At 42.1% G+C, this 27,270-nt stretch overlaps 1 protein-coding gene across 1 annotated transcript in view; it reads left to right on the forward strand.

Annotated features, from left to right (window-relative positions):
* Window positions 1-6,050: 6,050 nt before the first annotated feature.
* The window catches only part of LOC111964574 (voltage-dependent calcium channel gamma-4 subunit-like), a 29,000-nt gene continuing 7,780 nt past the window's right edge, over window positions 6,051-27,270 (forward strand). Inside the window, exon 1 of the mRNA XM_023988455.2 lies at window positions 6,051-6,569. Within this exon, the coding sequence (XP_023844223.1) occupies window positions 6,353-6,569 (217 nt within the window). The 5' untranslated portion in view covers window positions 6,051-6,352. The remainder of the gene's footprint in view (window positions 6,570-27,270) is intronic.

Here is a 27,270-nt window from a genome sequence, read left to right on the forward strand (position 1 = left end):
ACAATTGACTGATTTGGGAATTGTGAAATGATTGACAGCCTCATTTCATTATTCAAAAAATGGTCCAAAGGAAATTACAACATCCATCAAATAGCACTCACTCCTAAAATCCACACAGACACACACACTGTTTGTACCACATAATTAAATGGCACAAACCATAGCTACAATATAATAATGTTATATCAGGTTAGCCGTTCCCTCTCGTCCCTTGGGAACTTGGCTGAAAACGGTTTGATCTGTTTCCTTTTTCCTCTGTTTCCCATCCCTCTCGTTAATGAGAGAGAGAGGGAGAGCGAGCGAGAGAGAGACAGATAGCCAGCCAGCCAGCCAGCATAATAGTTTCAGAGTACTGCCCTGTCTCCAACATGACGCACATCAGCACACGGGCAAATGATATCTCTCTCCAAATCGCCTGGGTGAATCATGAGCCTGTGTATCCTTAGCTGAAATGCACAGAGAGACTTCTATTGGCCGAGCGATGCCTCCTGCTTTGTTAGAACATTGGAATACAATTCATGTCCTGCGTTTTATAGTGTGTAATACAACTGAGGAAATGAAGAGAAAAACTTGATGTATATAGAACGTTGTGAACAAAATGTTTTTGTGAGTGTGTGTGTGTGTTCATCCGTGCCTCCTTCTCTCTGTCTTCCCTGTCTGTTGCCCGGGCAATTATCAAAAAGCTCATTTGTATCAAGGTATAACAGCTTGGGTACCTGCTTGAAATATTTAAAAAGAGCATCTTGCTTTTAATCATTGGTGTACCTCTACAGGATTCAAGCTGATTCAACTCGGGGAGTGGAGACTCAGCCCTTTGAAAATCAGGCTCCCACTTCAACCACTTCTTCTTCAAACCTCCAAAAAACTATGACTAAATAATAGCACATCACTGATTCTCTCTGTAGCAGGACTTTTTCAAAGGCAATCCCCCACCGAGGGTAATCTTTCCTGCATGGTTTTATGTCAATGGTCGAGGGAAACTTCACCACGTTTAATGAATATGAGGTTAAAAATTGGTGAAGTTTCCCTTCAAAAGATCCTAAATGTTTCAACTTGACACTTTTTCCTGTATGGTGGAGGTGTCCATCGTTAACAACACACATAGCTATATTAGTGAAGTTTGAGTACAGAGTTCTGTTTCTAAGCAGCTTACCACAGCCTGAGGGATTGGTTTGTTCTCTTCATTCTCTCTTCCTTTGTTCCTTTCTTTCTCTCTCCTCCCCTCCTCTGCTCCAAGCCCCGTCTAGACACCCACTGTCTCCTCTGACATCATAGGGGGAAGCCATCTCTATACCCAGGACCATAGTGGACCTGAATGACACGCTATTCCCTACACTCTTTAAACAATTTCTTTTAAAGGGTTCCCAAAAGGTTCTTCGGCTGTCCCCATAGGAGAACTCTTTTTGGTTCCATGTAAAACCCTTTTTGGTTCCAGGTAGAATCATTTTGGGTTCCATCTAGAAGCCTCTGTAGGGATCTACTGCACATGGAACCCAAAAGTGTTCTACCTGGAACCAAAATGGTTCTACCTGCAACCAAAAACAGGTTCTTCAAATTTTTTCCAAACGTGTAAATAATATGATTTTTAGGTGAGGTTTACCAGAAGAAAGTTCTACAAATGATTTGAGTCACTCCATCAAAATCAAGTTCATTATTTGAAATAACTGGACATCATCTTAACTTTAAAAGAAGCCATCTTTAAGATATCCACATGCACATAGCATTCTTGGATGTGCTACGCTCACAGATACAGTGCATTCGGAAAGTATTCAGACCGCTTGACTTTTTCTACATTTTCTTACGTTACAGCCTTATTCTAAAATGTATTGAATTGTTTTTTCCCCTCACCAATCTACACAGAATACACCACAATGACAAAGCAAAAATAGGTTTTTAGAAATGTTAGCAAATTTATTACAAATAAAAAACTTAAATATCAGCATTCAGACCCTTTACTCAGTACTTTGTTGAAGCACCTTTGGCAGCGATTACAGCCTCGAGTCTTCTTGGGTATGACGCTACAAGCTTGGTACACCTGTATTTGGGGAGATTATCCCATTCTTCACTGCAGATCCTCTCAAGCTCTGTCAGGTTGGATGGGGAGCGTCGCTGCACAACTATTTTCAGGTCTCTCCAGAGATGTTCGATCGGGTTCAAGTCCGGGCTCTGGCTGGGCCACTCAAGGACATTCAGATAACTAATGTGTTAGTAAACCCGTTACAATCATGCAGTAACGTTACAGTGTATAGTCAGTAAGCAATTTAGCTGGTATACGCTCCCCATCCCAAAGCCACTCCTGCGTTGTCTTGGCTGTGTGCTTAGGGTCATTGTCCTTTTGGAAGGTGAACTTTCGCCCCAGTCTGAGATCCTTAGCACTCTGGAGCAGGTTTTCATCAAGGATCTCTCTGTACTTTGCTCTGTTCATCTTTCCCTCGATCCTGACTAGTCTCCCAGTCCCTGCCCCTGAAAACATCCCCACAACATGATGCTGCCACCACCATGCTTCACCATAGGGATGGTATTGGCCAGGTGATGAGCGGTGCCTGGTTTCCTCCAGACGTGACGCTTGGCATTCAGGCCAAAGAGTTCAATATTGGTTTCATCAGACCAGAGAATCTTGTTTCTCATGGTCTGAGAGTCCTTTAGGTGCCTTTTGGCAAACTCCTAGCGGGCTGTCATGTGACTTTTACTGAGGAGTGGCTTCCGTCTGGCCACTGTACCATAAAGGCCTGATTGGTGGAGTGCTGCAGAGATGGTTGTCCTTCTGGAAGGTTCTCCCATCACCACAGAGGAACTCTGGAGCACTGTCAGAGTGACGATCGAGTTTTTGGTCACCTCCCTGACCAAGGCCCTTCTCCCCTGATTGCTCAGTTTGGCTGGGCGGCCAGCTCTAGGAAGACTTGGAGGTTCCAAACTTCTCCCATTTAAAAATGATGGAGGGCACTGTGTTCTTGGGGATCTTCAATCCTGCAGACATTTTTTCGTACCCTTCCCCAGATCTCTGCCTCGACACAATCCTGTCTCGGAGCTCTACGGACAATTCCTTCAACCTCATGGCTTGGTTTTTGCTCTGACATGCACTGTCAACAGTGGGACCTTAAATAGACAGGTGTGTGCCTTTCCAAATCACGTCCAATTGAATTTACCACAGGTGGACTCCAAACAAGTCAAAACTGTTCAACTATTGGAACATCTCAAGGATAATAAAGGAACATCTCAAGGATAATAAATGGAAACAGGATGCACCTGAGCTCAATTTTGAGTCTCATAACAAAGGGTCTGAATACTTATGTAAATAAGATATATGTTTTTTTTCAAACAATTCAAAAAAATTGTTTTTCCTTTGTCATTATGGGATATTGTGTGTAGATTAATGACTGGGAAAAATATTTAATCAATTTTAGAATAAGGCTGTAACTTAACAAAATGTGGAAAAAGTCTGAATACTTTCCGAATGCACTATACATTTGTATGTAACACGTCATACTGATACCAAGGAGACCTACCATTGAAACAGATGGCATCCATGCCATTTCAGTTCAAGCTCATTGCCGACCAGCATAATCCCCTTGGAGGGGGTTACACAGATTGTCTCTAATATTGTTGTCTGCATGAGTTCAAGATGCCACAGACTAGAAGTAATGAAAATAACATTTTGCTGCAACGTGCAACAGATATATGAAAGGATATGTGTCTTCATTGACACTAGGCAAAAACATCAGTTTCTCAATTTCCCTCTTCTTTGTCTCACACGTTACATTTGTGTATTTTCTGCTCTTTGTCTTTCCCTCTGTGCAATATAAATTTAGCTATTAAGAGGAAAGTGATGAACTAACACAAACCAGAAGGCTTTCTCTGCTGCTCTATGTTCTAAAACTATAATCATACTGAGATGAACCCACTAACATACTTACAAGGAGAAAACAACTCAACCCTGAGTACCTTCATGTCCTATCTAAACAACCCTGAGTACCTTCATGTCCTATCTAAACAACCCTGAGTACCTTCATGTCCTATATAAACAACCCTGAGTACCTTCATGTCCTATCTAAACAACCCTGAGTACCTTCATGTCCTATCTAAACAACCCTGAGTACCTTCATGTCCTATCTAAACAACCCTGAGTACCTTCATGTCCTATCTAAACAACCCTGAGTACCTTCATGTCCTGAGTACCTTCATGTCCTATCTAAACAACCCTGAGTACCTTCATGTCCTATCTAAACAACACTGACATGTCTCCCACTGTAATGTCTCCCCACAGAGGAAGTCTCCACTCCCATTCACTGGAGCAGTTCAGGATATGCTTCAACCCCTTCAAGTGGCCCATTTCTCTCTCTCTCTCACACACACACACAGGAAGTGAATCAGAGAGAGGCTGGGGGCTTTCTTTCAAAGGGATGGGACATAAACGACAGCAAGGTAGCCAAGCCCAGCAGGCTCTCTCTCTCTCTCTCTCTCTCTGTGTGTCTGTGAAAGGGAAATGCTCTGCATGGACCCCAGCTGAACCAGCTAAAGCCTGGACCTTAAAAGGGACTGTTCACCCCCTGAAATTACAGTTAAATTGGACATAACTCTCAAAAGTGGTCTAAAGTCTGCAGACCACAATTCCAATAAATGGGAGTTGGAGGTTTGATGACAAGCTTAAATTCAGCCGTGAATTATCTACACTCTTCTTTTGTGAATTAATCAATTTTTGGGGGGTGAAATTATGGTCATTTTCTGACCATTTCTACACTGAAGAGAAATATAAACGCAACGTATTGGTACCATGTTTCATGAGCTGAAATAAAAGATCCCAGAAATGTTCCATACACACAAAACCTTACTTAACAAAAATGTTGTATACAAATTTGTTTACATCCTTGTTTGTGAGCATTTCTCCTTTGCCAAGATAATCCATCCACCTGACAGGTGTGGCATATCAAGACGCTGATTAAACAGCAGGATCATTACACAGGTGCACCTTGTGCTGGGGACAGTAAAAGGCCACTCTTAAATGTGCAGTTTTGTCACACAACACAATGCCATAGATGTCTCTATGGTTTTGAAGAAGCGTGCAATTGACATGCTGACTGTCCACCAGAGCAGTTGCCAGAGAATTGAATGTTCATTTCTATACCATAATCTGCCTCCAACGTCGTTTTAGAGAATTTGTCAGCACGTTCAACTGGCCTCACAACCGCAGACCACGTGTATGGTGTCGTGTGGGAAAGCGGTTTGCTGAGTGCCCCATGGTGGTGGTGGGGTTATGGTATGGGCAGCCATAAGCTACGGACAACGAACACAATTGCCAATTTGAATGCACAGAGATACCGTGACGAGATCCTGAGGCCCATTGTAGTGCCATTCATCCGCTGCCATCACCTCATGTTTCAGCATGATAATGCACGGCCCCATGTCGCAAAGATCTGTACACAATTCCTGGAAGCTGAAAATGTCCCAGTTCATGTCCCAGACATGTCACCCACTGAGCATGTTTAGAATGCTCTGGATCGACATGTGTTCCAGTTCCCGCCAATATCCAGCAACTTTGCACAGCCATTGAAGAGGGGTGGGACAACACTCCACTGGCCACAATCAACAGCCTGGTCAACTTTATGCAAAGGAGATGTGTCACGCTGCATTGAGACAAATGGTGGTCACACCAGATACTGACTGGTTTTCTGATCCACGCCCCTACCTTTAAAAAAAATATATATCTGTGACTAACAGACACATATATGTATTCCTAGTCATGTGAAATTCATAGATTAGGGCCTATTTAATGTATTTAAATTGACAGATTTCCTTATATGAACTGTAACTCAGTAAAATCTTAGAAATTGTTGCATGTTGCGTTTATATATTTCAGTATACTTTCTTTTTTTTTCTTCAATGGGATATGGGGGTTTGCCTTATTAGATATCAGTTGTTATGTTGTATCTTTCTGATGCCGACTCGAGACCCATCATTGTTGTCGCTCATTGGTTAGTTGAATAGAAGGTGTGGTCTTGGTCGAAGATCTTGCGCTCTTTGGCAAATCAATTCATTTGAGAAGTGAAAGCAATTCGCACATCGAAAAACACCCGTCGTCAAGAAACGTGCAAGTTTATAAAATTCAACCTGTGGAGGAATCAACGACTTCTGCGATGTGAACTTTGGGGTATTAAATCCACGAGAAGCGTGCAAAGGAAAAAGCTACTGAATTTAACCATTAAGAAGCACTCCAGTTGAAGTTTACATGAAAGTGATGTTCTAGAAGAAAAACACGGCAACGATAGCCATATTCTGCTGCACCAATTCGCCATATGGCTAGAGCGCATGCCTCTTTAGTGTGTTTTTAGCCCGTTGTGGATTATTATGAGGCGTCATGGCGTGGTGTGACCGTGGGTGTCAGATACTGTTGACCATCGTGGGCGCTTTTGCAGCTTTCAGTCTGATGACAATAGCTATTGGGACCGACTACTGGCTCTATTCTCGGGCGTACATATGTAACGCCACCAATGTCACCACCGATGACATGCAACCCAAGAAAACTAGAGGCGACCTGACGCATTCCGGGCTGTGGCGGATTTGTTGTATAGAAGGTACTGTTGTTATTTATTCTGGTCTATTCTTTTGAGTTTTTCATTTGGTTAATATAGGAAAGTATCTGATGTATGAATCATTGACGTGCGTAAAAGTAGTACATGTTTAGTTTGTGACACCCGTTTTTAGTTAGCATAGTGTATTATGATACGACTTTATGTTGGGGCATTTGAGGAAAAACAACCTTGTCTATAGTGAAAAAAAACTGTCCATGCACAGAGTGAAAAGTTGTTAGGACGTTTGATAGAACAGAGATCTTGGAACGCGAAGTGCAGCTGGAGGTGTAGGCTAATTGTGGGCGCGTTATACCATTATGTATCCCTGTGCGTAATGCATCCCTGTGCGTAATGCAATGTATCAGGCCTACTTTATGTTTTTGCTTCGGATATGACGTGGCATCGTTACCATATACTCCACATGCATAATGCACGGCTGTATGGAAATGTCATAGCCTACTCAACCCGTGTATAATCAATGGCTGTTACTTTTAGGAGTGCAAAACTACGAGTTCAACTTCAGACTGTTTAGATGCGCTTCTCCAAACGGCGGTTCTTTGTCCATCCAGTTCAGTGTATGTGATGCTGTTGCTTGGCAACTACACCTAAGACATTGCTATGGGAACATGATTGAGATTTAGAAATAGAGTTGTCTGCAAATAGGTTTAACTTTGATAAAATTCTAATCATATATGTTTTTCACCGACACGAGATGGAACGAATATATAAATTGCTTTCTCGTTTCAACACGAGCTGGGTTGGGCTTGGCTAATAGAGTTGCACAGCAATGAAATATTCAGTCAAAATAATTAATCATGTCTACCCATTTGAGCCAGGTGCTGATCATTGTATCTATCAATACATCTTAATCAATACGATCAATCTGTTAAGTGGTGTCCTTCGATTTGGTCACATCCAGATCAATATAGCATCTAAATTACATAATGGATAATTAATGGATGTTGGGTCTCTACTTTTCCCTACCAAACCCCAGTTATTTACTCTTCTGCATTGAAGTAGCCACTAGCCAGCTCTTCCAGATTACTTGCGTCACTGTTAAGCGAAATCAACTACGTTTTAATAAATATACCGCAGCTAACCGCTGTAGTGTTGAGATTGAGAAATTATTCTCTAGCGAAGTGAAGTGCATTTAAGTAAATTGTCCCGGGGTAAAATGGACACTTCCACTTAAGATTTTGATTATCAAACCTTGCTATATGATACAAAAGTGATATGTTAGGTAAATATTATTTGGCGTTATTTATTCTGTAGGCTAGTAAGTGAAGCATTGCATAAAACGCATTTCTTCAAAGTCGAATCAAGTGCGCATGAAGTGTCTGAAAGTCGAGCCGGCTGATTTGGTGCTGTCCATTGTGCGTGGCGCTGAAACGTGTCTTCACAAAGCGCAGCGGAAAGCGATGACCCCCATGAGAGAATACTAACGCAACCGGAGAAGACCATTTCAACTTCCACAGTCAATATGTGTTGAGTAACAGCATGAATTACAAGCTACAGACTGCTAAGTGAAATTATTCAGTGGCAAAGAAGAATACTAACATACAGAGAGAGAGCGAGAGAAGTCAAGGTTGAGAAAAAATACATTTCTCAATTATTGCTATTCCATGCATGTCCACAGCTAGGCAATACAATGTCAAGTGGCAACATTACTCACAATCCTCTTTCCCTTTCTCCACCCTCTGTACTTTCCATACCTTTTCTCCAACCCCTAACGTGACATAACATGTATGTAGAAAACTATAAGTTACTAAATTGGCCTCACACTGCTCTCCTCTTTAACGAAGTGTTCCAAATGTAAAGCTCTTTATTTAGTGCTTTGTAAAACAACACGTTCTTCGCTGCGGGAGAGCATAGGGGAGGCGTTTTAAAACGCGCACGGAACGACCTGAGTCTTCTTCCCAGCTCGCCTTTAAATCAAACAAGAACTCCCACTTAACCAGCGCTTCCTTCCTGTGTCGGCGGGAGACGAGATGACGTACTTCAAAGAGAGTGAGAGGGGTCTTATTTCCTTCCTTCTAAGTAGACAGACACCTGTTGAATGACTGTCAAGCTCTCTCAGATGGGTTCTTTGTGTTATTGAATGGCATTTGATTTTGAATAGCTATTGTTGCTTGCCAGACTGAATAAGAAAGACTTCTTGGTGATAATGAGGATGATACATGGGTCTTGTTGGGTGTTTTGCTCTGTGAGGTAATTGTTGAATGATGTTTGTAATAAGCAAAGGTGGGCTGTGAGAGACTGTTTATAGCTAGCAAAACACATTTTGGGGGTTTCAAAACATTGTGTTGTGTGTGGGTGTGTACGCACGTCTGTGTGCACACCCGCCAGTCCCTGTTATGAATGCATCAGTAGGATGTCAAAGGGCTCCTCTGAGATGTAGGCATGAAATGTGCTTCTTGGGCACTAGGAGGAGGTTGCCATGGCAAAGCTATGCTGAGTAATAAAGAATGCACTGTTGTCTCGCAGGCAGACAGACTGAGTTTCCACTAGTTACCACAGGCACAAAGTCATTGTCTATATCGTAAAAATGTAAGCTTAGGTTAGTAGTGTGGTTAGATTTAGATTTAAAATCACATTTTAAGAAGAGAAATTGTAGAAATAGGCAGGGTTTATGACTTTGTGGCTGTGGTAACTCGTGATGACTGACAGACGGGAGAGAAACTCCCCTTCTCTCTCGCTCTCTTCATATGTGTATCTCTCTCATCACCAACTTTATTAGGCCAACAGGTCAAACATATCAGCTGTGTTCCAATTGTCTAAGATGGCTTCCTTTCTTAGACAATCTCTTTGATCAGTGATCTGAAAAGATGTGGGGGGGTGATGACAGATATGTCATATCAGAATGAGTGCTTCATCCGGTATCACCTGTGACAGCTGTGGTTAGCCAGCCGCATCCCCTACCAGCCATTACTCACCTGCTTTTCTCTGTTAGCTCTTTCTGCACATCTCCATCAGTAAAAAAAAATAATAATAATTGCCTCCCGAGTGGCGCAGCGGTTTAAGGCACTGCATCACATTGCCTGAGGTGTCACTACAGCCCCGAGTTCGATCCCAGGCTGTATCACAGCTGGCTGTGACCGGGAGACCCATGAGGCAGCACAGCGTCGTCCAGGTTAGGGGAAGGTTTGGCCGGCTGGGATTTCTTTGTCCCGCCGCGCTCTAGCGACTCCTTGTGGCAGGCCGGGCGCCTGCAAGCTGACTTGGGTCGCCAGTTGTACGGTGTTTCCTGCGACACATTGGTGCTTCTGGGTTAAGCGAGCAGTCCGTCAAGAAGTAGCAGGGTCATGTTTTGGAGGACGCATGGCTCTCGACCTTCGCCTCTCCCGAGTCTGTACGGGAGTTGCAGCGATGGGACAAGACTAACTACCAATTGGGGAGAAAAAGGTGTAAAAGTACCAACAAATGAAATTTAGCCGTGATGCGAGCTGTGGTTGTGCAGACACTGAGGAATCTTCTGCTACATTTGTTTAATTATTGGAGTGGCTCACAGTGGGAGAAAAGTGGATACATTGTATCTTTTCATTGTTAGAACCAAGAGTACAGGCCAGTCTGGCTATCAAGCCAACCTGGTCTCAGAGCATTTCGTATATTCTTCTGTATGTAAATCCGAGACACACCATTTAGTATGATATGTTACATTTTGTATGGTATGTATTAATTTGTGGATATCCATCACCCATTTTGTATGATATACACATTTTAATTTGTAACATATGTTATGAATTTGCAAAACGTACAATATGTTACAAATTCTAGCTAGGTGGCTAACATTAGCTAGCTTGCTAACATAAGCTAGGCTAGGGGTTAGGGTTAAGGTTAGGGTTAGCTAAAATGGTTAGGGGAAGCTAACATGCTAAGAAGTTGCAAAGTAGCTAAAAAGTAGTAAGTAGTTGAAAAGTTGCTAAAATGCTGAAGTTATCCCGTGATGACGTTCGAACTCGCAACCTTTGGTTTGCTAGACGTTCCCGTTATATGCCCGCCCAACCACCCTACTTTCGTTTTTGCCTTAAGTAACGATCGGTCTTATATAACCATACCAAATGTCACATATACTAAATTGAGTGTCCCAGATTTAGCTTATTTTGTTACCTCTAGTCAATGAGATCAGGCTGGTCACGCAGCCCCAGTGCCATAGAGTGAAAGCGGTGCACAGTGACAGTCATGCTTGCACCCTTATGTCTTTGAAAACCACGTCTCACATTTGATATCATTTCATAAACCACGTTGCGGGCCGTTTTAAACTACTCAGGCCGCTGATTGTTGTTTTGATAAACGACCTTGTTCAGTCATGTTACCTAGCTAGCTAAACAACCTGGTAACTTGACCAATAGGCTATGCACAAATGTGGATTGCACAGGAAGAATGGAAAAGAGAGCCTACTCAAAGAGATGTGCTTCAAAGGTAAGATGCATATGCCTAATATAAATAAATCTAAACTATGTCTTAAATCAAAAATCAATATTTTTCCGGTGTTCCTTCAAATCTGTTTGGTGCCTAACTTTTCTAAGTTGGGAGCAGTGTGCGTGTGTGTGTGTGAGCGAGACCTTGAGGCAATATTAGATTGAGTACTGCCCTGTATCCAACGCTACAGCTTACACCAGAACCAATGCTAATGATATCTCCCTGTAAATCTCCTGGGTAAATCATAACTCTGTATGCTTAGCTGACTTCTTATAGGCTGAGCGATACCACCTTAGGGTTTTGTTAGAACATTGGGCAACAATTCATGTCAAGAAAGAGAGAGTGATGTGAGTCTGTGTGTAAGACAGGGAGGTAGAGTAAGTATGTGTGAAATATACAGCGTAAAGTTATCTGAAGAGTAAGCTAAAGATGGTTTCATATAGTGTGTTTTCCCCTTACTACAATGATATGCAGATCAATATGCATTTACAGTTGAAGTCGGAAGTTTACATATACTCTTAGGTTGGAGTCATTAAATCTCGTTTTTCAACCACTCCACGCATTTCTTGTTAAACTATAGTTTTGGCAAGTCGATTAGGACATCTACTTTGTGCATGACACAAGTCATTTTTCCACAATTGTTTACAGACGGATTATTGAGATTATTGATCTCAATAATTTATTATTATTGAGCATGGATTCAGATTGTTTAATAGTCACATGTACAGAGTTGCAGGTGCGATTGCAGGGCACAGTGAAAATCTTATGCTTTGAGCTCCAACATGCAGGGGAGCAACAGGAGAAAGAATGTTCATAGGGGTAGCAGGTAAGGTAAGTGAGAGTTGAGACAACACTACACAACAACACTATACTAATCCAACAATGGTTGTACATGAACAATGTCTGCTCATTAGAAAAATATATTATGCCTCATGCCACAGTGGAAGTGAAGCTAAAATGGTTCCCAACACTCAATGCACTTATGTGTTGAGCTGTAAAGGCACTCACTAAATCTTAGAGATTGCAGTTTTGCCATACATTGGGTTTGCTTAATTGTCATAATTAAAAATGACAATACAAATTGATTGCCAAAGAAGACATGCCTATTATAATGCTGATTATTTTGTTACCCCACTGATTTTCATACAAAACAAACAATTTAACCTGTGATTTATTCATTTATTTTAAATGATTGTCAAATCTGCAAGGGACATTTTCTATCACTTCTAGGAAATTATGTATTCTAGTGGTTAGGGTGTATCACAGTTAGATAGTCCATTTTCAATATACACATCCCACCACTAGGGGCAGCAGCGGCCAGGCCAGGTGATTTTTAAGTGCCAACAGGGTTAAAGAGTGATTGCTCACAGGCAGGGGTTGGGACCCCCCCAAAAAATCCAATCGTTTCGTTCTGAACAGAACCGTATTTTTTTCGTTACGTTCCACTGTTCCAACCTGCAAAATAAAGTTCTGAACCGGTTCTAACCCCCAAAAAGTTATGGTTTATATTGTTCCTTTTTAAACCTCTCAAATGTTTACATTTAGCTCAACATTAAATTAATTCACCAATCAGTGAGGATAGAGCAGCTTGCTATGGAGTGGGCAATCTATAGTTGTTTACATGTGCGATGGACAGACAACTGTAGGGCTCGAGATGACAAAACAAAATTGCGTATTGGGAAAGAGCGAGAGAAGTTGGAGGAGGTTTGGCTTGAAGAGCTTATTGACATGCATAATCTGAATTAGGCCGACATAATTATACATTCAGAGGAGCGGCTTCTATGGAGGAACTTTGAATGTCTTTGAACTTCAGAGAGTTGGCTAAACGTTGAACCAGATCGAGTGAGCTAGCTAACAAGCTGTGTGTGCAGAGCGGCACAAGAATTAAAAACACTTATTTTTGTAGTTAATAAATCCAATGTGAAACGTGATAACTATAGTATCCTTAACTAGCATTGAAAAAGTTAATTCTAATTAAATAAATAACTTCACCCTAATTTCTGAATCCCGCTAGTAACGTCAGTAGGCTACAGTAGTTTCGGAGGGGGAGGTGCAGGTAGCCTACACATGCGCACATGCATTGGCAGAAATATCCAGCTGGCAGGTAGACACCTGAGTGACAGAGTAAGGGCTTTGCATAGGTGCTTTGTTGCATTATTTTGTGGGACTGCAAGAAATGCCCGGAACTTAAAACTTTGTCACATGCGCCGAATACAACAGGTGTAGACCTTACTGTGAAATGCTTACTTACAAGCCCTTAACCAACAAGGCAGTTTAAAAAAAATAGAGTTAAGTAAATATTTACTACATGAACTAAAGTTAAAAAACACAACAACAAAAACACAATAATGAGGCTATATACAGGGGGTACCGGTACCGAGTCAACGTGCGGGGGTACAGGTTAGTCGAAGTAATTTTTTACGTGTAGGTAGGAGTAAATCAAATAAAATTTATTTATATAGCCCTTCTTATATCAGCTGATATATCAAAGTGCTGCACAGAAACCCAGCCTAAAACCACAAACAATGCAGGTGTAGAAGCACGGTGGCTAGGAAAAACTCCCTAGAAAGGCCAAAAGCTAGGAAGAAACCTAGAGAGGAACGAGGCTATGAGGGGTGGCCAGTCCTCTTCTGGCTGTGCCGGGTGGAGATTATAACAGAAGATGGCCAAGATGTTCAAATGTTCATAAATGACCAGCATGGTCAAATAATAGTCATCACAGTGAACAGGTCAGGGTTCCATAGCCACAGGCAGAACAGTTGAAACTGGAGCAGCAGCACGGCCAGGTGGACTGGGGACAACAAGGAGTCATCACGCCTGGTAGTCCTGAGGTATGGTCCTAGGGCTCAGGTCCTCCGAGAGAGAATTAGAGAGAGCATGCTTAAATTCACACAGGATAAGACAGGAGAAATACTCCAGATATAACAGACTGACCCTTGCCCCCCGACACACAAACTACTGCAGCATAAATACTGGAGGCTGAGACAGGAGGGGTCAGGAGACACTGTGGCCCCATCCGATGATACCCCCGGACAGGGCCAAACAGGCAGGATATAACCCCACCCACTTTGCCAAAGCACAGCCCCCACACTACTAGAGAGATATCTTCAACCACCAACTTACCATCCTGAGACAAGGCCGAGTATAGCCCACAAAGATCTCTGCCACGGCACAACCCAAGGGGGGGCGCCAACCCAGACAGGAAGACCGCGTCAATGACTCAACACACTCAAGTGACGCACCCCTCCTAGGGAAGGCATGGAAGAGCACCAGTAAGCCAGTGACTCAGCCCCTGTAATAGAGTTAGAGGCAGAGAATCCCAGTGGAGAGAGGGGAACCGACCAGGCAGAGACAGCAAGGGCGGTTCGTTGCTCCAGTGCCTTTCCGTTCACCTTCACACTCCTGGGCCAGACTACACTCAATCATAGGACCTACTGAAGAGATGAGTCTTCAATAAAGACTTAAAGGTTAAGACCGAGTCTGCGTCTCTCACATGGATACGCAGACCATTCCATAAAAATGGAGCTCTATAGGAGAAAGCCCTGCCTCCAGCTGTTTGCTTAGAAATTCTAGGGACAATTAGGAATCCTGCGTCTTGTGACCGTAGCGTACGTGTAGGTATGTACGGCAGGACCAAATCGGAAAGATAGGTAGGAGCAAGCGCATGTAATGCTTTGTAGGTTAGCAGTAAAACCTTGAAATCAGCCCTTGCCTTAACAGGAAGCCAGTGTAGAGAGGCTAGCACTGGAGTAATATCATGCCATTTTTGGGTTCTAGTCAGGATTCTAGCAGCCGTATTTAGCACTAGCTGCAATTTATTTAGTGCTTTATCCGGTTAGCCGGAAAGTAGAGCATTGCAGTAGTCTAACCAAGAAGTAACAAAAGCATGGATACATTTTTCTACATCATTTTTGGACAGAAGATTTCTGATTTTTGCAATGTTACGTAAATGGAAAAAAGCTGTCCTTGAAACAGTCTTGATATGTTTGTCAATATAGTCCAGAGTAACGCCGAGGTCCTTCACAGTTTTATTTGGATGACTGTACAACCATCAAGATTAATTGTCAGATTCAACAGAAGATCTCTTTGTTTCTTGGGACCTAGAACAAGCATCTCCGTTTTGTCTGAGTTTAAAAGTAGAAAGTTTGCAGCCATCCACTTCCTTATGTCTGAAACACAGGCTTCCAGCGAGGGCAATTTTGGGGCTTCACCATGTTTCATTGAAATGTACAGCTGTGTGTCATCCGCATAGCAGTGAAAGTTAACATTATGTTTTCGAATGACATCCCCAAGAGGTAAAATATATAGTGAAAACAATAGTGGTCCTAAAARGGYACCTTGAGGAACACRGAKATMTACAGRTGATTTGTCAGAGGACAAACCATTCACAGAGACAAACTGATATCTTTCCGACAGATCAGATCTAAACCAGGCCAGAACTTGTCCGTGTAGACCAATTTGGGTTTCCAATCTCTCCAAAAGAATGTGGTGATCGATGGTATCAAAAGCAGCACTAAGGTCTAGGAGCACGAGGACAGATGCCATTAAAAGGTAATTTACCACCTTCACAAGTGCAGACTCAGTGCTATGATGGGGTCTAAAACCAGACTGAAGCATTTAGTATACATTGTTTGTCTTCAGGAAGGCAGTGAGTTGCTGCGCAACAGCTTTTTCTAACATTTTTGAGAGGAATGGGAGATTCGATAAAGGCCGATAGTTTTTTATATTTTCTGGGTCACGGTTTGGCTTTTTCAAGAGAGGCTTTATTACTGCCATTTTTAGTGAGTTTGGTACACATCCGGTGGATAGAGAGCCATTTATTATGTTCAACATAGGAGGGCCAAGCACAGGAAGCAGCTCTTTCAGTAGTAGGTCCAGTATGCAGCTTGAAGGTTTAGAGGCCATGATTATTTTCATCATTGTGTCAAGAGATATAGTACTAAAACACTTGAGTATCTCCCTTGATCCTAGGTCTTGGCAGGGTTGTGCAGACTCAGGACAACTGAGCTTTGGAGGAATATGCAGATTTAAAGAGGAGTCTGTAATTTGCTTTCTAATGATCATGATCTTTTCCTCAAAGAAGTTCATGAATTTATTACTGCTGAAGTGAAAGCGATCCTCTCTTGGGGAATGCTGCTTTTTAGTTAGCTTTGCGACAGTATCAAAAAGAAATTTCGGATTGTTCTTATTTTCCTCAATTAAGTTGGAAAAATAGGATGATCGAGCAGCAGTGAGGGCTCTTCGATACTGCACGGTACTTTCTTTCCAAGCTAGTCGGGAAGACTTCCAGTTTGGTGTGGCGCCATTTCCGTTCCAATTTTCTGGAAGCTTGCTTCAGAGCTCTGGCATTTTCTGTATACCAGGGAGCTAGTTTCTTATGACAAATGTTTTTAGTTAGGTATTGCGCAAGGTTAAATTGAGTTCCTCAGTTAGGTGGTTAACTGATTTTTGTCCTCTGACTTGGGTAGGCAGAGGGAGTCTGGAAGGGCATCAAGGAGTAAAGTGATTATGCATAGATAATAAACAGTGAGTAGTATTGGGGATTTACCAGTACCTATACTGTTTTCTTCTAATATTTCTATGACAGTAGCAGCAGTGTAAAAACAAAAGAGGGGGGTGTCAATGCAAATATTTTGGGTGGCCATTTGATTAATTGTTCAGCAGTCTTATGACTTGGGGGTAGAAGCTGTAAAATAATGTTCTTAGCTGGTTCCCACGCTTTAAAAAGAACGGTTCTGTTCCCGGAAGAGTATAGATCACTTTCAATCCCGGTTCTGATTCTGTTCCTACAAATGTTTTGTTATTTTCTGTTCCCTGAACTGGTTCCAACCCTTGCTTACAGGTACAGTTGAAGTCGGAGGTTTACATACACTTAGGTTGGAGTCATTAAAACTAGTTTTTCAACCACTCCACAAATGTCTTGTTAACAAATTATAGTTTTGGCAAGTCGGTTAGGACATCTACTTTGTGCATGACACAAGTAATTTTTCCAACAATTGTTTACAGACAGATTATTTCACTTATAATTCACTGTATCACAATTCTAGTGGGTCAGAAGTTTACATACACTAAGTTGACTGTGCCTTTAAACAGCTTGGAAATTTTCAGAAAATGATGTCATGGCTTTAGAAGCTTCTGATAGGATGTGTACCTGTGGATGTATTTCAAGGTCTACCTTCAAACTCAGTTCCTCTTTGCTTGATATCATGGGAAAATGAAAAGAAATCAACCCAGACCTCAGAAAATAAATTGTAGACCTCCACAAGTCTGGTTCATCCTTGGGTGCAATTTCCAAACATCTGTACAAACAATAGTACGCAAGTATAAACACCATGGGACCACGCAGCCGTCATACCGCTCAGGAAGGAGACGCCTTCTGTCTCCTAGAGATGAACGTACTTTGGTGCGAGAAGTTCAAATCAATCCCAGAACAACAGCAAAGGACCTTGTGAAGATGCTGGAGGAAATGGGTACAAAAATATCTATATCCACAGTAAAACGAGTCCCATATCGTCATAACCTGAAAGGCTGCTCAACAAGGAAGAAGCCACTGCTCCAAAACTGCCATAAAAAAGCCAGACTACGGTTTGCAACTGCACATGAGGACAAATATCGTACTTTTTGGAGAAATGTCCTCTGGTCTGATGATGCAAAAATAGAACCGTTTGGCCATAATGACCATCGTTTTGTTTGGAGGAAAAAGGGGGAGGCTTGCAAGCCGAAGAACACCATCCCAACCGTGAAGCATGGGGGTGGCAGGATCATGTTGTGGGGGTGCTTTGCTGCAGGAGGCACTGGTACACTTCACAAAGTAGATGGCATCATGAGGACAGAAAATTATGTGGATAGATTGAAGCAACATCTCAAGACATCAGTCAGGAAGTTAAAGCTTGGTCGCAAATGGGTCTTCCAAATGGACAATGACTCCAAGCATACTTCCAAAGTTGTGGCAAAATGACTTAAGGACAACAAAGTCAAGTTATTGGAGTGGCCATCACAAAGCCCTGACCTCAATCCCATAGAAAATTCGTGGTGAGAACTGAAAAAGTGTGTGCGAGCAAGGAGGCCTACAAACCTGACTCATTTACACCAGCTCTGTCAGGCGGAATGGGCCAAAATTGACACAACTTCTTGTGGGAAGCTTGTGGTAGGCTACCCGAAGTTAAAAGTTTGACCCAAGTTAAACAATTTAAAGGCAATGCTACCAAATACTAATTGAGTGTATGTAAACTTCTGACCCACTGGGAATGTGATCAAAGAAATAAAAGCTGAAATAAATAATTCTATCTACTATTATTCTGACATTTCACATTCTTAAAGTAAAGTGGTGATCCTAACTGACCTAAGACAGGGAATTTTTACTAAGATTAAATGTCAGGAATTGTGAAAAACTGAGTTTAAATGTATATGGATAAGGTGTATGTAAACTTCCGACTTCAATTGTATATTCCGGACCTTACTACATTCCTCCTGCCTATGGATATGAGCAAATCAGCTATTTTCTGCAGTAGGTATAGCCTATTCTATACTGAACAAAAATCTAAACGCAACATGTAAAGTGTTTGTTTCATGAGCTGAAATAAAAAGATCCCAGAAATGTTTCATGTGCACAAAAAGCTTATTTCTCTCAATTTGTGCACACATTTGTTAACAGTTATGTAAGTGAGCATTTGTCCTTTGCCAAGATAATCCATTCACCCGACAGGTGTGGCATATGAAGAAGCTGATTAAACAGCATGATCATTACACAGGTGCACCTTGTGCTGGGGACAATACAAGGCCACTAAAATGTGCAGTTTTGTCACACAACAATGCCACAGATGTCTCAAGTTGAGGGAGCATGCATTTGACATGCTGACTGCAGGAATGTCCACCAGAGCTGTTGCCAGATAATTTAATGTTAATTTCTCTACCATAATCCGCCTCCAATGTTGCTACGTCCATCCGGCCTCACGACCGCAGACCATGTGTAACCATGCCACCCCAGGACCTCCACATCCAGAATTTCGGCATAACTGCAGAAACCATCTCAGCAAAGCTCATCTGTGTGCTCGTCTTCATCACCAGGGTCTTGGCCTGACTGCAGTTCAACGTCGTAAACGACTTCAGTGGGCAAATACTCACCTTCGATGACCACTGGCGCGATGGAGAAGTGTGCTCTTCACAGTTTTAATCTTGGTTTCAACTGTACCGGGCAGATGGCTGAACACATGGCGTCGTGTGAGCGAGTGGTTTGCTGATGTCAACGTTGTGAACAGAGTGCCTCGTGGTGGTGGTGGTGGGGTTATGGAATGGGCAGGCATAAGCTATGGACAATGAACACAATTGCATTTTATTGTTGGCAATTTGAATGCACAGAGATACCGTGACAAGATCCTGAGGCCCATTGTCGTGCCATCACCTCATGTTTCAGCATGATAATGTACGACCCCATGTCGCAAGGATCTGTACACAATTCCTGGAAGCGGAAAGTATCCTAGTTCTTCCATGGCCTGCATACTCACCAGGCATGTCACCCTTTGAGCATGTTTGGGATGCTCTGGATCGACGTGCACGACAGATTGTTCCAGTTTCCACCAATATCCAGCAACTTTGCACAGTCATTGAAGAGCTGATTAAAGTTTACAATTGGCTCATTCATCCCCCTCCTCTCCCCTGTAACTATTCCTCAGGTCGTTGCTGCAAATGAGAACGTGTTCTCAGTCAACTTACCTGGTAAAATAACGGTAAAATAAAATTAAAATAAAAAAGAGGATTGAGACAACATTCCACAGGCCACAATGAACAACCTGATCAACTCTGAGGTAAATGGTGGTCACACCAGATACTGGCTGTTTTTTCTGATCCACAACCCTTTTTTAAGGTATCTTTGACCAACAGATGCATATCTGTATTCCCAGTCGTGAAATCCATAATTTATTTATTTCAATTGACTGATTTCCATATCAACTGTAACTCAGTAAAATCGTTGCATTTATATTTTTTGTTCAGTGTATTATACAGTAAACAGTGTGAAGTTAAATGTGTTATATTGAGTATAGGTGTGAATATCAGGGACAGACTTTTATCCTGGGAGACGGGGCTAACAGAGATGTTAACAGCTTCACACATGTTTTGCATGCAAAAAAAAGTATTTTTGGGCCCTCACCAGTCTGCATTCCTGAGTTGAACACCCTAACCAGTCATTTCAATTGCAATTAATGTCTTCTGACCCACTACAAGCTTTAAGGAGTGTGTGTCTCTTCAATCCCATATTATCAGTAAGAAAGACGGAGACAAATACAGAGGCGTTGGGAGGCCCAGAGAGACCAGTGCAGTCTGGGTAACTTGGTCTCTCTCTCTCTCTCTCTCTCTCTCCATGCTCAGTAGCCAGGACTGTCATTACAACAGCTATTTGAGATCAGCTTGACCGGGATTGTCGACAAACGCATTACACTTGACTTGTAAATGTAATTAACCCCTGAGCTGACATTCACTATGAGCCATAGGGAAATAGTCTATGCCATGACTGCAGACAGCTATTGGAGGTACTCACATCAGAGCTGACTACAGACAGCTATTGGAGGTACTCACATCAGAGCTGACTACAGACAGCGATTGTCGACAAACGCATTACACTTGACTTGTAAATGTAATTAACCCCTGAGCTGACATTCACTATGAGCCATAGGGAAATAGTCTATGCCATGACTGCAGACAGCTATTGGGGGTACTCACATCAGAGCTGACTACAGACAGCTATTGGAGGTACTCACATCAGAGCTGACTGCAGACAGCCATTGGGAGTACTCACATCAGAGCTGACTACAGACAGGCCCAGGGGGTGTTTGGGGCAGTGGTTTACCATGTTAGACCCCCTGGTCTGGGCACCTATCTATTTTGAAGTTCTTAGGATGTCTGTGAAGTCAGGCGTCTATGTTATCGATTTCCCATAGGCTTCCATTGTAGCTATAGAGAGCAGTGGGCTCTTGTTGTGTTCTGTTGGCCTTGGTTCCTCGTGAGTGTGGGTTAGAGTCCTGGGGCTATAGCAGGTAGAAGTATCCTATGTTGAGGTTGTAACCAGCCCAGAGTTTTGTTCCTCTGAGGTGTTTTTCAATTTTTCCAATGCTGTTGGGTGACTGTCACTGTTCTCCCATGGGCTATACAATGTGTTAAAGAGCGGTGCACTCCAGCTGTTTTATGTGCGTTTCAAATTGGAGTGTTGGCTGCTTTTGGGCCCAGGGGGTGTCTGGGGCAGTGGTCCACAATGTGGGGGTTGTGCCCAGACCAGGGGGTCTATTTTGGAGGCGTTTTAGGGGTCTCTCAGTCCCTTCTAAGTTGGGTGTCCTGGTCGTAGCTTTCTCATTGATTTCCACTGTGACAGTGGAGACTGTTTGGTGGTAGTTGCTCCGTACCGCAAAATGCTTACGAGCCCTTTCCCAACAATGCAGAGTTAAAAAGTAAGAACATTTGCAAATAAAAATATAAATAGTAACACTATACAAGGAGTCCTGGTACCGAATAAATGTGCAGGGGTATTTTTTATGTTATTTATTGAACCTTTATTTAACTAGTCAAGTCAGTTTTAAGAACAAATTCTTTACAATGACGGCCTACCCCGGCCAAACCCTAACCCGGACGACGCGGGGCCAAATGTGCGCCGCTGTATGGGACTCCCAATCACTTGTGATACAGCCTGGAATCAAACCAGGGTCTGTAGTGACGCCTCTATCACTGAGATGCACTGCCTAAGACCGCTGCGCCACTTGTGAGCAAATTAGGTAGCGGTAGTTGAGGTAATATGTAGGTCGGGGTAAACGTGACGAGGCAATCAGGATAGATAATAAACAAAGTAGCAGCAGTATATGTGGAGAGTGTTTTGTGTGTGGGTGTGTTTTGTGTGTATGTGTCAGTGTCAGTGTAAGTATGTGTGAATGTGTGGGTAGAGTCCAGTGAGTTTGCATAGAGTCAGTGTAAGAAAGGGTCAATGCCATAGTCCGGTTAGCTATTAAATGCACTGATTGCCCATAGATTCCACTCACCTGGTGTCCTGAATCAGTTCCTGATTTAGAGGGGAAGAATACAAATCTGCCTTAGAGATACCAATCATAGAAAAATAGAATCACCACACACAGACCAATAAACCACTTAAAAGGCATGTTTACATTACTATCTTGTCTCATAAATGATTGATATCTGTTTTAGAGTGAATGAAGTCTCTGTTCATTCGCACACTTGACTCCCCAACCTCTGGTTGAGGCAGCAATTTCAGTGGAAAAGTGAGACACGTTTCAATATTCATGTCACCGCCATGTTTTATTCTCTTAAAAGTGCAGGGAAGATTTTCTTAACCAAGAGTCAAACTCTTTGAATGGAAGTTTGCCTTGGGGCTGAAGAACATCAGAACTCTTTTGTGGGTGTGCAGACTGACTTTCCTGTCCTCAGTTGGTTTCAAATATGGGGTGTGAAACTAAGCTTGCTACGTCTAGGGGACCTAAGTTTACCCAAGTCATTCATAATCTGATATAAATGTGTGCATTTCACATGAGAAGTCAGTTAAGCAATGCGTGTGTCCTTATGGCAGAAGGTGTACTCGCCAGGGTTCAGGTTGAGCTTGAACCGCCAGCCCAAGCAGGTTATCAATGTTCACAGACAGTGACCTAAACGATCATCTAAAAAAACAAAAACAAACAGTCATATCAAATTAAAAGTGTCCAAACAAACACAGCCTCCGGGATGGGAGGCTACTCAATTTACCTCTCACTCCACCATTGCCTGTCAATCACTAGCACCTACAGTTGAAGTCGGAAGTTCACATACACCTTAGCCAAATACAGTTTTTCACAATTCCTGACGTTTAATCCTAGTAAAAATTCCCTGTTTTAGGTCAGTTAGGATCACCACTTTATTTTAAGAATGTGAAATGTCAGAATAATAGTAGAGAGAATTCTTTATTTCAGCTTTTATTTCTTTCATCACATTCCCAGTGGGTGAGAAGTTTACATACACTCAATTAGTATTTGGTAGCATTGCTTTTAAATTGTTTAACTTGGGTCAAACTTTTAACTTCGGGTATCCTTCCACAAGCTTCCCACAATAAGTTGGGTGAATTTTGTCCCATTCCTCCTGACAGAGGAGCCGACTCTTTTCTCTGTATATATCAACGATGTCGCTCTTGCTGCGGGTGATTCCCTGATCCACTTCTACGCAGACGACACCATTCTGTATACATCTGGACCTTCTCTGGACACTGTGTTAACTAACCTCCAAACAAGCTTCAATGCTATTCAACACTCCTTCCGTGGCCAACAACTGCTCTTAAACGCTAGTAAAACCAAATGCATGCTATTCAACCGTTCGCTGGCCGCACCCGCCCGCCCGACTAGCATCACTACTCTGGACAGTTCAGACCTAGAATATGTGGACAACTACAAATACCTAGGTGTCTGGCTAGACTGTAAACTCTCCTTCCAGACTCATTTTAAACATCTCCAATCCAAAATCAAATCTAGAATCGGCTTTCTATTTCGCAACAAGCCTCCACTCACGCCGCCAAACTTACCCTAGTAAAACTGACTATCCTACCGATCCTCGACTTCGGCGATGTCATCTACAAAATAGCTTCCAATACTCTACTCAGCAAACTGGATGCAGTCTATCACAGTGCCATCCATTTTGTTACCAAAGCCCCTTATACCACCCACCACTGCGACCTGTATGCTCTAGTCAGCTGGCCCTCGCTACATATTCGTCGCCACTGGCTCCAGGTCATCTATAAGTCTATGCTAGGTAAAGCTCCGCCTTATCTCAGCTCACTGGTCACGATAACAACACCCACCCTTTGCACGCGCTCCAACAGGTATATTTCACTGGTCATCCCCAAAGCCAACAAATAATTTGGCCGCCTTAACTTCCAGTTCTCTGACGCCAGTGACTGGAATGAATTGCAAAAATTGCTGAAGCTGGAGACTTATTTCCCTCACTAACTTTAAACATCAGCTATCTGAGCAGCTAACCGATCACTGCAGCTGTACATTGCCCATCTGTAAATAGCCCACCCAATCTTCCTACCTCATCCCAATATTGTTTTTATTTATTTTCTGCTCTTTTGCACATCAGTATTTCTACTTGCACATCATCTGCTCATCTATCACTCCAGTGTTCATTTGCTAAATTGTAATTACTTCGCTACTATGGCCTATTTATTGCTTTACCTCCTCATGCCATTTGCACACACTGTATATAGACATTTTTCTATTGTGTTATTGACTGTACGCTTGTTTATTCCATGAGTAACTCTGTGTTGTTGTTTGTGTCGCACTGCTTTGCTTTATCTTGGCCAGGTCGCAGTTGTAAATGAGAACTTGTTCTCAACTACCTGGTTAAATAAAGTTGGAAAAAAAACTGAGCTGGTGTAACTGAGTCAGGTTTTTAGGCATCCTTGCACGCACACGTTTTTTCAGTTCTGCCCACACATTTTCTATAGGATTGAGGTCAGGGCTTTGTGGATGGCCACTCCAATAACTTGACTTTGTTGTCCTTAAGCCATTTTGCCACAACTTTGGACGTATGCTTGGGGTCATTGTCCATTTGGAAGACCCATTTGCGACCAAGCTTGAACTTCCTGACTGATGTCTTGATGTTGCTTTTTTTTGGTTTTCCGTCCTCATGATGCCATCTATTTTGGGAAGTGCACCAGTCCCTCCTGCAGCAAAGCACCCCGACAACATAATGCTGCCACCGCCGTGCTTCACTTCATTTTTGTTTCATCAGACCAGACGACATTTCTCCATAAAGTACGATCTTTGTCCCCATGTGCAGTTGCAAACCGTAGTCTGGCTTTTTTATGGCGGTTTTGGAGCAGTGGCTTCTTCCTTGTTGAGCGGCCTTTCAGGTTATGTCGATATAGGACTCGTTTTACTGTGGATATAGATACTTTTGTACCTGTTTCCTCCAGCATCTTCACAAGGTCCTTTGCTGTTGTTCTGGGATTGATTTGAACTTTTCGTGCCAAAGTACATTCATCTCTAGGAGACAGAACGCGTCTCCTTCCTGAGCGGTATGACGGCTGCGTAGTCCCATGGTGTTTATACTTGCGTACTATTGTTTGTACAGATGAACGTGGTACGTTCAGGCGTTTGGAAATTGTTCCCAAGGATGAACCAGACTTGTGGAGGTCGACAATTGTTTTTCTGAGGTCTTGGCTGATTTCTTTTGATTTTCCCATGATGTCAAGCAAAGAGGCACTGAGTTTGAAGGTAGGCCTAGAAATACATCCACAGGTACACCTCCAATTGACTCAAATGATGTCAATTAGCCTATCAGAAGCTTCTAAAGCCATGACATCATTTTCCGGAATTTTCCAAGCTGTTTAAAAGCACAGTCAACTTAGTGTATGTAAACTTCTGACCCACTGGAGTTGTGATACAGTGAATTATAAGTGAAATAATCTGTCTGTAAATAATTGTTGGAAAATGTACTTGTGTCATGCACAAAGTAGATGTCCTAACCGACTTGCCAAAACAATAGTTTGTAAACAATACATTTGTGGAGTGGTTGAAAAACTAGTTTTAATGACTCAAACGTAAATGTATGTAAACTTCCGACTTCAACTGTACCTGTAAGCAAGAGTTGGAACCAGTTCAGGGAACAGAACAGAAAATAACAAAACATTTGTAGTAACAGAATCAGAACCGGGAACGAAAGTTATCTATACTCTTCCGGGAACAGAACCGTTTTTTTAAAAGCATGGGAACCAGTTAAGAAAGTTATTTTACAGCTTCTACCTCCAAGCAATAAGACTGCCGAACAATTAATCAAATGGCCACCCCAAATATTTGCATTGACGCCCCCCTATTTTGTTTTTACACTGCTGCTACTGTCGTAGAAATATTTGAAGAAAACAGTATAGGTATTGGAAAATCCCCAATGCTACTCGCTGTTTATTATCTATGCATAATCACTTTACTCCTACCTACATGTAAAAAGTACTTTGACTAATCTGTACCCGCACGTTGACGCGGTACCGGTACCCCCCTTGTGTTATTATTTTTTTACTTTAAAAAAACAAACTTTAGTTTATGTAGTAAATATTTACTTAACTCTATTTTCTTAAAACTGCATTGTTGGTTAAAACCGTTAACGGGGTCGATATGACAACAGCCAGTGAAAGTGCAGGGCGCCAAATTCAAAACAGAAATCATAATTAAAATTCCTCAGACATATAAGTATTTTACACCATTTTAAAGATAAACTTGTTGTTAATCCCACCACAGTGTCCGATTTCAAAAAGACTTTACGACGAAAGCCCACCAAACGATTATGTTAGGTCTGTACCTAGTCACAGAAAAACCCAGCCATTTTTCCAGCCAAAGAGAGGAGTCACAAAAAGCAGAAGAGATAAAATTAATCACTAACCTTTGATGATCTTCATCAGATGACACTCATAGGACTTCATGTTACACAATACATGTTTTGTTCGATAAAGTTCATATTTATATCCAAAAATTTTAGTTTACATTGGCGCGTTATGTTCAGTAATGTTTTGCCTCCAAAACATCCGGTGATTTTGCAGAGAGCCACATCAATTTACAGAAATACTCATAATAAACATTGATAAAAGATACAAGTATTATACATGGAACTTTAGATAAACTTCTCCTTAATGCAACCGCTGTGTCAGATTTCAAAGAAACTTTACGGAAAAAGCACACCATGCTATTATCTGAGTACAGCGCTCAGAGCCCAAATAAGCCATACAGATATCCGCCATGTTTTGGAGTCAACAGAAGTCAGAAATAGCATTATAAATATTCACTTACCTTTGATGATCATCAGAATGCACTCCCAGGAATCCCAGTTCCACAATAAATGTTTGTTTTGTTCGATATAGTCCATCATTTATGTCCAAATACCTCCATTTTGTTTGCGCGTTCAGTCCAGTAATCCAAATTCATGACGCGCAGGTCAGACGATAAGTCAAACAATTCCATTACAGTTCATCGAAACATGTCAAATGATGTATAGAATCAATCTTTAGGATGTTTTTAACATAATCTTCAATAATGTTTCAACCGGAGAATTCCTTTGTCTTCAGAAATGTAATGGAAAGCAGGTCGCTCTCACGTGAGCGTGCATGTTCAGCTCATGCCATACACCTGACTCAAAGAGCTCTCCTTCCCTCATTCTTCACAGTAGAAGCATCAAACAAAGTTCTAAAGACTGTTGACATCTAGTGGAAGCCTTAGGAAGTGCAATATGACCAATATCCCACTGTATATTGAATAGGCAAACCTACAAACCTCAG

Source organism: Salvelinus sp. IW2-2015, linkage group LG1 (assembly GCF_002910315.2).
Source record: "Salvelinus sp. IW2-2015 linkage group LG1, ASM291031v2, whole genome shotgun sequence".
Taxonomy (NCBI): domain Eukaryota; kingdom Metazoa; phylum Chordata; class Actinopteri; order Salmoniformes; family Salmonidae; genus Salvelinus; species Salvelinus sp. IW2-2015.